This window comes from Ceratotherium simum, chromosome 26, assembly GCF_057802395.1.
Source record: "Ceratotherium simum simum isolate JZ-2026a chromosome 26, ASM5780239v1, whole genome shotgun sequence".
In the NCBI taxonomy this organism is placed as follows: Eukaryota; Metazoa; Chordata; class Mammalia; order Perissodactyla; family Rhinocerotidae; genus Ceratotherium; species Ceratotherium simum.
In genome coordinates this window covers 33,497,499-33,510,884 of record NC_141925.1, presented here as the reverse complement: position 1 = coordinate 33,510,884, position 13,386 = coordinate 33,497,499, and the positions used below count along the sequence as shown (strand labels likewise).

At 53.7% G+C, this 13,386-nt stretch overlaps 1 protein-coding gene across 5 annotated transcripts in view; it reads left to right on the top strand.

Moving 5' to 3' along the window:
• Positions 1-606: 606 nt before the first annotated feature.
• The window catches only part of MAD1L1 (mitotic arrest deficient 1 like 1), a 474,298-nt gene continuing 461,518 nt past the window's right edge, over positions 607-13,386 (top strand). For 2 of the 5 annotated variants that reach the window (XM_087417466.1, XM_087417465.1), the window contains exons 1-5: positions 607-853; positions 3,202-3,364; positions 7,151-7,291; positions 9,929-10,108; positions 12,730-12,854. In XM_087417466.1, the coding sequence (XP_087273592.1) occupies positions 3,209-3,364; positions 7,151-7,291; positions 9,929-10,108; positions 12,730-12,854 (602 nt within the window). In that variant the 5' untranslated portion in view covers positions 607-853; positions 3,202-3,208. Of the gene's footprint in view, positions 854-1,158; positions 2,471-3,201; positions 3,365-7,150; positions 7,292-9,928; positions 10,109-12,729; positions 12,855-13,386 lie in introns of those variants that run through there. The other 3 variants (XM_004440893.3, XM_087417468.1, XM_087417467.1) reach the window with 3 other exon arrangements.

Genomic DNA, 13,386 nt, shown 5'->3' with positions numbered 1-13,386 from the left:
AGGAGTCCCAGGGCTTGGTCCAGCTCCCTGGAGTACGCTGCAGGCCGGATTTTAAAGTTATTCATTTTACTTTTGGCTGTAGTCAGTTGAGTACAGAGAACCCCCTGACCCACCTCTTCCCCATCGTCCCTGTCCCCATCGCATTGAATTCCCGGGGCACACAAACGAGTACTGTGTCTGGAAGAAGGGTATTCAGCGACGACCCTGGGGCGCTCAGCCCCGGCCTGGGGGTGCAGGGAGGAGGAGGGATGAGAACCCAGAAACAGTGATACCCAAGTTACAGGACGGGGTTGCTCTAGTTCAAGAGGGGCCTGTTGGCTGTTGCGCCCTGAGAACAGGGTGAGAGGGGGTCAGACGGGGGGACCCTGGCGGCCCACAGGGCAGGGGGAGGAAGGCCTAGTAGCATGGTACTTTACTTTTCCCAGTGGGCCCAGAGAAAAGTAAAAGAACGCGCTAACTCAAGCTAATACCACAGTAGCAAAATGTGGGGACCAGTCGAAAGTGCAGGAAAGTTTGGCCCTCCGAGGCCACCGTCGGGCGGTGCTCTTCCACACTGTACGGTGCGAGGCAACCGCCTCAGTGGAAGCCCATCCTACGGGGGCAGGGCACCCGGACAGTCCGCGGTCCGGCATTCGGTCTCGAGCGGTGTGCCCCGGGGTGGGGGCTCCAAAGGGCGACGCGGAGGCCCCGGAACCCACCGGTGCGCAGACCCGGAGCTCCACCGCCAGCCCCGCCTAGGTCTCGCGAGAGCGCAGCCACACGTCTCGCGATACGCGGGCGCGGATGGAGAGGAGGGAGATCTGAGAGGCGGCGGCGGCGGCGGCTGGGGCGGCGGTGGCGGTGGTGAGGTGAGGTGAGCGGCTGGGTGAGCGCGGCGGCGGGGGTCCCGGGTGGGCGCCGGGGCGGGAGGCTGGGAGGGGCAGCCCGTTGGGGCCTGGGCTGCAAGTGCCTGCCCGGGCTGGGGCCAGGGCTGCCCGCCGTGGCTGGGCGCGGGTGCCGCTCCCTCTGTCCGCCCCTGGGGCCCTGACCGGCGCCCCTTCCACGCCCCCTCTGCTCCCGGCGCCGTCCCGCTGAGCCTGGGGCGGGCTCCGAGCCCCGGCTTCTCTCGGCGGCCCCTGCGGGGGACTCCCTCCCTCCGAGGGGTAGCAGCGGGGAATGGCCAGTGTCCGCGAGGGCCGGGGCGCCCACGGAGGAGGGGCTCTTCACCTGTCCGCTCTCCCCGGCTGGTCCTCAGGCGCAGGCGGCCTCCCCCGAGACTGTCCAGGGGAAGAGATGCTCTTCCCTCGGGTGCCGCCCCTGAGCGGTGACCAGCGCTGTCCCCTGCGCCTCTTCAGTTGAGCAGTGTGGTAGTGCTGCCACTTCGCTTTACAACTAAGGAGACCGGCGGGAAGATTGGAGGTGACTTGCCCAGAGTCACGTTGCCTGCAGCTCGTCGAATGAGGGCTTGCGTTTCACACCTAGTATGAGTTTGGAGAAAGCAGAAAAAGCGGGTGGCGAACTATCAGGCCCGCGTGATGGTGCCCGTGGCGGCGTGAAGTGGTGTCGCGGAGTGATGAGCAGCCTCGTAATTTCTTTAGGTTTCCGCAGCCATCGTTTTGCCAAGGACGGGAAGGGCAGGGGAGAGGCAGCGTGCTCTGGACTCCCAGCTCCAGGTTTCTGTTGAGAGGGGTTCAGATTCAGTGGTTAGGTGGCTGGAAGATTTGTCTCTTGGATAAGGAGGATGAAGTTTGAGCTGCTGCCTTATCGCCTGCCTTATGGAGCGGCTTAGTTCCAGACAGTTGAAAATGTATGTGTTCTTTTTCATTCTAGTGTATTACGTCCATCAGTTCTTACCCGGGATGCCTCTCCAGAAGAGGATATGTTGGCTAAATTTCCCATCATGGGATGGAGAGTATGGCTCTGGTCTAATCTTGGCAAATGGAAGGATTTGCTGTCCAGAGCAGAGTGATGCTGCCTCCCACCATGCAGGCCTATATGTGCGAGGCTCAGGGCACTTGGGTGCTTCTGTTCTCTCTTCCAACCCATTTCCACTGATAGTAGGGATGAGAGGTGGGGCAAACAGGTATGATGTTCAGAGATGGGAACGATGGCCTGCAGAAGACAAGGGCTGTGCATGCACAAGGCCAGTGTCCTTGTTAAATGGGAAATTCAGAATCTAAGATTCTGCATCTTCTTTTTGAGTGGGGAGAGGTGTTTTCAGTCTAATACGTAGGGGAAATCAGTGAGAGCCGGCTGTTTTCCTAAGGGGAAAAAACAGTGCACCTGTAGGCATTCATACCTTCTGGCTATTGACTGTGCCTGGGACGCTCCACGCCTTCTGGCTGTTAGACGGCCTGGTGTGAGGCGTAATAAGCACAGGTTTGGAGATGCAGGTTCTTTGCCGCTGCTTGTCTTCGGCCCTTCATACATTTGCTTGTGGAACACACTCAACCTTTGGAGCCAGAGACACCCGCGTTCCAATCTCAGTTCAGTAAGTTTTTGAAGCCTCCTCTTATATCATCTCTAAAATAAGCGTGAAAGACCTAATTAATCTGCCTGTTGTGAAGATTGATATGTCCTGTGTAAAATTACAAGCAGAATGATAGTCAAAAGTGTGACAACAGTCGCACCATCTGCCCTCTGGAGACTTCTTATAGACACTGTAATCCTTACAACTTTGCAAAGTGGGTTTCATGATCCTCAGTTTACAGATGAGGAAACTGAGGCTCAAGAAGTCTCCATGCTCAGTAAATGTCGGATACCTTTCTTTTTGGTACCTGGTTGGAAATAGTAGTAATCTTATTAGTGTCATTGTTAACGTATATTATAATTAGCGTTGCTATGGTCATCATCCTTATTGCCACTGTTGTGGCTCTGTTTCTGATTCCCAGAGGCCAGACTTTTTGTGAGTGTTTATGTGGGAGATGTGCCACCTGCCTGCTGACCACCTCCTGCTGGGAGCTGGTGTGCTGGCAACACTCTGACTGTCAGTGACTTTGTGGTGTGTTGTCTTTTTATGCGTCCATCTCTTCTCTGATAAATTGGCAGTATGTGCTCCCACTTAATCCCGAAGAATGTGGTTATGGACACTGGAATATTTTAAGGTCTCTGAGAGAGCGTTAAGGGAGTGGGACTGCCCAAAGGTACCCCCTCAGCGGGCAGCTGTCAGAGCTGATGGCACATGGAAATGTTCACTGTGACCCTGCCCTTGTCTTCCTCCAGAAGGGAAATGGCCATGGAGGACCTGGGGGAAAACACCACCGTCCTATCCACCCTGAGATCTTTGAACAACTTCATTTCTCAAAGAGTGGAGGGAGGATCTGGATTGGATGTTTCCAGCTCTGCCCAGGGTTCTCTGCAGATGCAGTACCAGCAGAGCATGCAGGTGAGTGCTGTGTGTCAGGATAGGGGTCTCTAGATAAGGACATCTGCTCTGGGCCTGTCCAAGCTCCATAGAATTCAAGTGAGTGCCGAGTGTCGGGATAGGGGTCTGTAGGTGAAGACGCCTGCCCTTAGGTGGGGCCTCTTCAAGCTCCATATACTTCAAGTGAGTGGCATGTGTCAGGATAGGGGTCTCTAGGTAAGGACATCTGCCATTACGTGGGGCCTCTTCAAGCTCCATAGAGTTCAGATGAGCGGGTGTTTCAGGACAGGGGTCTCTGAAGACACTTGTCCTTATGTGGGGCTGGTTCAAGCTCCACAGGGTTCAGATGAATAGCGTGTGTTGGAATAGGGGTCACTAGGCAAAGACACCTGTCCTTTGGTGGGGCCTGTTCAAGTTCCATTGAGTTGAGGCAGATCAGTGTCTCTGCAGCCTAGAGGCCAGCTGGCCGTCTCCCAGGTCTCCAACGTGGGCATTCACAGTTTTGGGAAGATAGCTGGAGGCCACGGTCTGGCCCTGAACTGTCCTGGCTTCCAGCCTGATTAATCAGCACCCCAGAGTGGGTCTGGTACTCAGCAGTGCTCACACCAGTGAGCTCACAGACACTAATGATAGGGGGATAAAGCCAGTTTATTCATTTCATTGATGGAAAAACCCCAAACTGCCTGGGAGCATGACCACCAGCATTCTCCAGCCAGCTGCTGGCTTCCTTGAAGTGGAGTACCTGGGAAGGCTATGTTGTAAACACAGGCTCGTGGTCAGCCTAGCTGGAAAGCCAGGGCAGTGGGTGACGGATCGGGTGTGTAATGGTCTCAGACTATGGGGGGCCATTTGCAGATTTTTGCTTCAGTCTGTCATGGGGTGATTTTTACAGTTTTACTCTGATTCTAGTCTTATTTCACTTTATTCCAAGTTCTTGGCAGTGCTCACTGAAGACACATTGTAAGGAGGTCAGGTCTCCTGAAGGACTTCAGGTTCCAAAGAGTTGTGGGGTCAGTGCCAGTGGGGCAGGGATCACTGGGGCCACACAGGAAGGGGGATGTGGTGTCTGCAGCCTTGCTCAGGCCCCGGCCTCTCTGCATAGACGGCTGCATCAGGCAGTCCCTGGCTTCTCTGCTTGGATTCCTCCTTCCTGTCAACCCTGTATGTGCTGCTGGAGCCGTTCCGTGATAACATCCTGGGTCAGACGAGCAAAGGGTTTCCTGTCGCTCCAGGAGCCCTGAGGAGGCACATGCCATGCAGCATTTGGGAAAACACACGCGGTATGTTTGTGTGCCTTCATTTGCTGAGTGATTGATTTACCGTATGCTTGCTGGTGGGCTGACTTGCTCACTGCCCTTTTTTGGCAAGGATTGTTCTTTATTCTGAAATTAGGTCTTTTATATTTGTCTTTGGTGTTAAAACACATTTTTTGAAATAAAGATGGTAATAGATTGTAGTTTTGATCCTTACTCACTGGCAAAATAAGAAGTTGGCAACTTTGGTCTAAGAAAGTGTTAGAATTGCCTGTCGGTCAGAGCTGTAGAATCTAGAATTCCAGAGGTCCCTAGTTTTCACTCAGTGCTGTTAAGGCTTCCCCAGTTGGGGGATCAGTAAATGAGTGGTGTAGTCAGAGCAAGCTGTTAGAGTCATGTGGCTACAAGATCTGCCTCTGGCCCTGAACTTAGCCCTGTCCTGTCCCAGGACTTCAGTCAGGGGTGCCCTCTTTCCTACCATGCCTCCATTTCCTACCAGTGAGGGAACTGAGACCCGACAGGTCTGGGGAGCCTGGAGGAGAGATCAGTATGTCTTACTTGCCAGTCCCCTCCCCCCTCCATTTTTTTTTTTTTTGCTGAGGAGGATTGGCCCTGAGCTAACATCTGTTGCCAATCTTTCTCTTTTTGCTGAGGAAGATTGGCTCTAAGCTAACGTCTGTGCCAATCTTCCTCTGTTTTGTATGTGGGATGTTGTTGCAGCATGGCTTGATGAGCGGTGTGTCGGTCCATGCCCAGGATTTGAACCTGCAAACCCTGGGCCGCTGAAGCTAAGCACATGAACTTAACCACTATGCCACCGGGCCGGCCCCCCCCCCCCCCTTTTAATTAAAGTTCCTGTTTCCGTTTGAAAGTGTTTATAGTCTGCTCTGTTACACATCAGTGTTGGCTTAAATATAACAATAATGTTTCAGTTATTTTCCTTCAGATACAGTCAATGTTCCAGCAAGATATGGCCCATGGACCCATGTTTCTAGAACTCCTGGTCCCTGTGCAGTGGTGCCCCCGGAACTGGGGTCCCGCCGTGCTTTGGAGAAGCTGGGCCCTGGCTGCAGACACAGTGAGACTAGGAAGGCTAGTGAGTTTGATAGGTAGAGTTAGGAGCCCCCAAATGTCAAGAGGTGGGGATTGAAATGAGAAAATATCAGAGGGGTCAAAAAGGGTGGACTTGGGCCCCCAAAGAGTTGGGGGGAGGTGGAGAGGATGCCTTTTCTCTGGCCCAGGATTGCTCACCCTCGGCACTATTGACATTTTGGGCTGGGTAAGTCTTTGTTTTGCAGGACTTGGCTGTGCCTTGTAGGAAGGTTAGCAGCGTCCCTGGTCTCTACCCAGTAGATGCCAGTAGCAAATGCATACTACCACCCCCTCTTGTGAGAGTCACCAGTGTCTCTAGACACTGACATGTCTCCTTGATTGAATTGAGAGCCACATGCTTTAGCCCATGCTTCCCGAACTTTAATGTGCATGTGAGTCCTCTGAGAATATGTTTAAAAGGAAGATTCTGATTCGATATCTCTGGGATGCAGCCCGAGAGTTTGCATTTCTTTGAGTGCCTGGGAGATGCTGTGCTGCTGGACTGCAGGCCGTTCTTGGAGTGGCCAGCCTCTAGCCCACGTGCAGAAGAGACCCTTACAATCAGTGATTCTGGGAAACTGTTTGGCGTGTCTTCTGAGGCCCTTCAAGGCTTGAACTCGCCTTTATTTACCTACCCTCTGTGGGAGGCTGGCTTCTAAATGGCCCCCAAATTCCCCACCCCTGGTGGACCGCACTTTCTCCCACTTAATCAAACGCTGACTAGGTGTTGTGGCAATGGGATTTTGCAGATATAATTAAGATCTCAAATCAGTCGACCTTAAGATAGGGAGAGTACCTGTGTGAGCTGACCTAATCAGGTGAGCCTTTTGAATCTGGGTGGAGAGATCAGACAGAAGTTAGATGCAGAGCAGAGTGAGAGAGGGCTTCCACATGGAGATTCTCCCTTATTGGCATTGGATGGGAGAGGGCCACATGGCAAGGAATACGGGTGGCTTCTAGGAGCTGACAGCAGCCCTGGGCTAACAGGCAGCAAGGAAATGGGACCTCAGGCCTATAGTCACGTGAGCTTGGACGAGGATCCTGAGCTCCAGATGAGAACACAGCCTGGCTGACTGTTGTTGTAGCCTGTTAGACTCTGATCAGAGAACGCGGCCCTGTGTGCCTTCTGACCCAGAGAACTGACAGTTAATATACGGGTATTCTGTGCTGCTAAGTTCATGGTAATTTGTTACACAGCAGTAGGGAACTAATATACCGTCTTTTCTATAACAAGCCTACACACTGTCATCTTAAAGCATGCCTTCCGTTTCTCATTCCTTATCATCTCTTTGCTGCCTCCCTGCACCTATTTCCCAACTAGAGACCCAGTGTTCTTCCTTCTTCCCTAAGGCTGAGCACAGAGCCTTATTGCGAGCTCAGTGAGTGAGTGATAAATGAGCCACTCGTCTGTTTGATGCAGCTACTAAGGATTCTCTCTTTCCTTTGGGTGTGACCTGGTCAGTTGGAGGAACGGGCAGAGCAGATCCGTTCGAAGTCGCATCTCATCCAGATGGAGCGAGAGAAGATGCAGATGGAGCTGAGTCACAAGAGGGCTAGAGTGGAGTTGGAGCGAGTGGCCAGCACCAGTGCCAGGAGCTATGAGGTGGGTTCAGGCCGGCCAGCCCCTGGAGCAAGGGGGTTGTGCACGATACCTGCCAGACCGTACGAAATAAGAGCCTCACTAGCTGGGAGTCCAGGCGCTCTACCTCTGTGTTGCCAGGGCCTTCCTTATTAGGCCATAGATATCAACTGTGCTCTACATCCTCGAGGAGGGCACTATGCAGGGGACACCTGTGAAGGGACAGCTGCCCTGCCGTGTCTACCCGGTGAGGTGCTGGTAGGCATTCTTCTCTGCTGGGTCTCCTGGTTTCCCCCTCCCTCTGGAAGAATTGGGATGCAGATCTGGCAGAAATACCAGGTGGCATGAGAGTGACAGGCTTAGAAAGTCACTGGGTTGTGTAAGGGTCTCAGATCCCGGCTGGGTCTTGCTCACATGGGTTATCGGGCCTCAGAGCAAAGAGCCCCAATCTCAGGGCTGCTTCCTATTGCCCCTGGCTTACCCAGGGCAGGCTGGGAACGTGTACCCCCCGATTACCCAGAGAAGGTGCTAGGTTTTTACTTGGTGCATAAATCCCTCGCGCCCTGTGTTTTGATTAACAGCACTTTGCCAGGGTTTTTCAATAAGTGCTGATGGGTTGTGGAAATACTGCCAAGATTCAGGCAGAGCGTGGGACCAGAAAGTCTCTGGCCTCTCTGCATGTCTGGCCTCATTCTTGCCTTATGTGGCGTATTCGCGTGCTATCCTAGTCCCTATAAAGATAGCTGATGTCTTCCAGGGTGTGATGCTAATTGGATGTATTCGGACCCAATATGCAGACTCCCGGCTGTGGTGTGTAGTGTGGCTCAGTAGCTCAGAGACGTGGTCTGTGGGTAGGGTAGCGCTGGTTTGGCATTGGCCTTGGGGCTGCTCTAAGTGGTGTTTTTCTGCGAGGTAGGGCTTTCGCTGATGCTGATGTTCTGCGTCATCCTAGGAGGGACAGTCCTGCGGGAACTGGTGGGAAGGGGGAGGGAGAGGCCATGGGAATCTCGTAAGTATTGAAGTGCCCTTATTAGGCTGGGCAGGTGGCACCAGGGCCATCAGACTGTAGGAGTGCGGTGTTGGTGTGCTTCCCTGGCTCTCAGGTAGAAGGCACGGGATGTGGGGCTATTGGAGTCTCTCTGGGTCATGAGTCCTTGAGGACAGGGCCTGTCCTGACTGCCCTGGATCTCCAGTGGGTGCTGGCACCTTACAGGTGCTCAGAAAACATTTGAATGAGGCCGGGATTGTTGTAGGGTCCCTGAAAGTCTTTCTTGGGGAAATGCAAGGGTGCAGGGCTGACCAAACCTAATCCTGGGGCCCTCGCTGAAGTGGGGCCTCCCTCTGAGAGGCCTTTCCTTCCCTGCCCACAGACACAGCTGAAGGCGACCCCGGAACCATCTGAGCCAGTGGATTTTAAATTGTTCCTTTGAATCTGGGGCGTCTGCAGTGGTTTTTCGGGGCCTGCCAGTTTGGCAGTGGATGGGGAGGACAGGTGAGTGGGAATCTCAGCCCTCCCACCTGGAAATACCTATTAGATGGTGAGACTTTGGTGTCTGAGGTCTCGGGACCTGCCTGGACTGCCCCATGTGCACTTGGGACTGGCAGCCCAAGTAGAGGTGCCACATCCTGGCCTGGGATGTGCCTACCAGGTCCCTGCACAGCCAAGGCACCCTAGCTCCTGCCTTGCAGAAGGGTCCCTTGGCTGTTTGGAGGCTGTATTTGCGGCTCCTCATCCCCCTGAGTTCCTTTGAGTCTTGGATCAGCTTCCCTCGAGGAGGCCGAGACCCTGTCTCTGCTTTTATTAAGCCCCTCCTTGGTGCTGGGCTGGCGGGTCCAGGTGTAAGCATATACTCTGAGTAAGGTGGGCCTTGAAAGTACCTTGTGGTCCTTGGAGGGAGCTTCTCCACTCTGCCTCCTGATGAGAGGTCAGAGGTGTGCAGTGTTAGGCCCCATGTAACCAGCTCTCACTACCTTTGCTCCTGGGATTCTGGCTCCCAGTTGGTGGTCCCTTTGCCTCTCTGGCTGAGGGTAACCTCCTCAGTGGCTGACAGTTGAACCTTAAGACCCCCAGAGATCATCAGAGAGAGGAGTCTTAGTTCTGTGCCTTCCTTACCAGCACGAGCCACACAGCCCCCGAGGGTATGAGTACAGGGTGGCTCTGAAGATTTGCGGGAGATAATGTGCCCTCACGGCAGATTGGGGCCCGGGTCAGCTGTTCCTGTCTGCAGGCTCATGTCCACGCCGCCTGTCCCTGCCCAGTCGTCTGCTCATTGAGGGGGTGCCGACTCATTGTAACGGTAGCCTGAGTGCAGTTAAATGAAAGCTGCTGGCGCTGCCAAGCTCTGAGGCTGCTTTCCAAGGTCGAGTCTGAGTTCGAGGTTTCCATGCTCCATCTCCTCCCTGCAGATGGTCACTGTGAGCAGCCAGTTAATGACAGTGGGGGGTGATGCATGCCGAGTGCCCTCCCAGAGGGGCCTGGCCTCTTACCCGTCTGCTGCCGTGGCTGGAGCACTTGCGTTGGATGGGGTCCTGGCTCTTGCCCTGGGTCTGCTCCTGGCTCCTCGGTGGCTCTTCTCTGGGTCTCAGTCCTGTCCTGAGGGAGGAGTGGAGTGGGGTCTCCCTGCTCTGACCCACTCTCACCACTTCCTCCCCTCTTGGCAGCGTGAGGTGGACCGCAACCAGGAGCTCCTGACACGCATTCGGCAGCTTCAGGAGCGGGAGGCCGAGGTGGAGGAAAAGATGAAGGAGCAGCTAGAGCGCAACAGGCTGTGTAAGCAGAGCCTGGATGCGGCCGGCAAGAAGCTGCGGGAGAAGGAGGACGGCCTGGCGGAAGCTGGCGAGGTGAGGGGCCCTGCAGGGGCCGCACTCTCTCCCCTAGCCATTTTTCCAGGGAGAAGAGTGAATGCGCTCCAGACTCCCCCTGTAGCTCCCTGATATTTTCATTTCATAATTCTCCTTCCCACACGGGTGCCTTCATTTTTTACATACTTGTAATCATAGTAAAAATATTAATTTTCCATTCTATGGTTTTCAGTTAATAAGTTGAGCACTTTTTTAGTCTTTGTAATTATGATTTTTAATAGTTGACTATCTATATTTTATCATTTCTAAATATTTTGTTTTTTATACACACATGCTAATGTACATGCGTATGTATGTGGCAGCTAGCTTCACATACGTAGCCTTTTTGCCTCTGTTGAATTATTTTATTTGGACAAGTGCCTAGGAGTGGGGTCATAAGATCACCAGTTGTAGCTCGCTCTATGGCTTGCCACGAGGTGCCGTGTTGTGCTAACAGCGTTGTTGAGCATTCGAGTTTCCCTGTAGTCTTACCTGTCGTGGATGGTGATGTTTTCTGGAAATACTTGTGGTTTTTTTCTTCAGAAGATGTAATTAGGTGCCTCTGGGTTTGCATTTCTTTGATTATTAGCAAGGTCTATTAGCATCTGAGAGTATCTTTGAAACCAGAGCATATACCAACTGTAGTCCTTACTGTTTCTACCAAGGTTGTATAAATTTTAGAAACAGAGCCCAAACATTGATGCTGAGGGAAATTGGACTCTTCTGACCTTTCCTGTCCCTTTGCTGTGCTGCTCGAGATCACAGGAGCTGCAAGGAAAAAGATGAAATGCTGCCAAGGGAGGAGTTGAGGGTGTGGGATCATTGGTATTCTGTCTCTGCCTGGTTTTCTCCACTTGATAGATCTTTGGAAGCAGGCTCCAGGTTATTTTTGCCTTGGCAACGCTGGAGAGCATGTTAAGGTTGTTCCTACATCTGTCTTCTGATGTGGATGTTGGCAGGAGAGGAGCTGTGATCGGCCTGAAGACAAGTCCCTGCTCGTCCTTGGTGTGCTTCCCTGTGCTGTGTTCTGGTGGGGGCATGGGGACTCGTGGGGGAGGGCAAGTCTTGCACACTGTCCACTGAGGAGCAAGATAGGGAGACACTTCCATAGAAGTCACAGCTGGATGCCGAATGGAGCCAGCCTGGGAAAGGTCATGCCAGTTGGGCAGAGGACCCCGAATGGTCACTCAGTCTAAGGTTGTAACACCCCCCACCTAACTGCGTTCTCTTATCACAGTGCCCTGGTTCGTACGCTTGTCACTATGAAGTTGTCTTGTTGATGGCCTGGCTTCCCCATAGCTTTGTCCTCCATAGGGTTGGCTGTCTGACCCCTGTGGCCAGCACAGCCTGGTGCCCAGTGTGCGTTTATTGAATTCAGGAAGACTTCTCAAAGGAGATGTTCATTGTTAAAGACGTTTTCAGTGCCTTCATTCTTTTTTGATTCCCACATTGATACTCACTGTTGTAATAAACCGTGTAGATCGACAGTGCGGGACGCAGACGCACCGTGTTAGCCTCCCTGGGGGCATGTGGGCAGACAGTGCTGATGCATTTAAACAGGTCCTGGGTTGGTGCAGATTCTCGTGGCCAGGTGAACGAGTGCCGTGGCCCTGTTTGCAGAGGCAGCCCCCCAGGGACTGCCAGGTGTTGTGTACTATACTGAGTCTGCAGGTCTGGTTCTTGTCCTTGGCTCTCCTCAGCTCTCAGAGGCTGTGTGGCCACGTTTCCGCTTAACTTACAGTGACGCTCCTGAGAGGTGTGGGTTTTCTTGTTGGCTTGACTGTCATGCTCTCTTCCTCTGGGGAAGCCACAAGGGTAGTGCGGTCACCAGAAGGTTGCCTGGTGAGGGTGCAGTCCGAGCTAAGGGTGGCTGTTCTGCCCCCGAATGTCCCCTGGGCTTGCTGTCCTTTGGGCTCTGCTCAGGGGCGGCCTCCCCAGGCCTCTGCTTCCCTTTCTGACCACTTGTGGCCTGGGAGCGCCTCAGTCTCCACAGCGTTCTTGCAACTCCTCTCCATTCTGTGTGGCTCTTGTAGCGTCATTCTGAGGACAGCCTTAATCCCTCATTTCCAACTTCTTGGCAGGTACTTGGCTGTGGGGCATAGGTAGTGTCTTTGGTAAGTTGCTGGAATGGTGGCATGTGGGGGGTTAGAGAAGGAATTCCAGGCTGAGAGATGAGAACAGGGTGTGGAGGGAGAACTATGCAGAGCATGCCAGGACTGGTGAGGGTCCAAGGTGACAGGACATGGGGCACGTGTAGACGCTTTGTGGGAAGGGACGTCATGGGGGCATGGGTATGGAGGCCCAAGTGTGAGGCCAGGCCTGTCTTGGCCAGCAGCAGGTCTTGCTCCTGAGACCACCTGTCACTGTGACCCAGTGTCTTCCTGTTGGCTTGTGGGAAATGCAGGGCTCGGGCTGGTGTGCTCTGAGGTTGGGTTGAAGGGTGGTGTCTGGTCTGCCCCGGTCATGTGTTCTGCAGGAGAAGATGGCTCTGTCCTGTCCTTGGGAGGGGACAGGCTCTTGTGAGGGTGTTTGTCCCGTCCGTTTCTGTATGTGATGCTCACTTGCGTTTGTGCATCAGGAGCCTCAGTGAGCAGCTCTTGTCTGCCCTTCTCTGCTTTCAGACCATCAGTGCACTCAAGGGGAGGATCTCCGAATTGCAGTGGAGTGTGATGAACCAGGAGATGCAGGTGAAGAGCCTGGAGTCGGAGAAGCAGGAGCTGAAGGAGCAGCTGGACTTGCAGCACAAGTGAGTGAGTGTGGAGTGGGCAGGGCCCCTTTGCCAGGGGAGCCTGCCCACCTGTCGCCCTGGATTTAGTTAGCCTGAAGGGCTGTGTGCTAAGCTGGATGTCCAGTTGTTAACCATGTGGAAGCCACAAATAGGAAGTCCCAGGTTTGTCATCCTGTGCCCTCTGGTCTGGGCACCCAGTGTTCACGAACGTTGTGTGCACTGAAGCTCTGAGAATCTGCACGTGTCCCTTCAGATGCTCTCCTCCCAGTCCACAGACTGTCTGGGGGACAGACACTGGGGCGACAGAGGCCGGGGCCTCTGAAACCAGGATGGTAAGTGCCAGAACAGAGCAGTGATTGAAATGTTCTGAGCACAAGAAGAGGGAGCGGTCATTTCTTCCCTCCGCAGGGGGTGGGACTCCTGCTCAGAGAGAGCTTCTGGTGAAGATACTCTGTTTGAGCTAGATTTTAAAGGCTGTGTAGGACATCCCCTGGGGTGGGTGGGATGTGGTTGGGAAAGGGCGTTTTAGGTAGAGGAACATTCTGAGCAA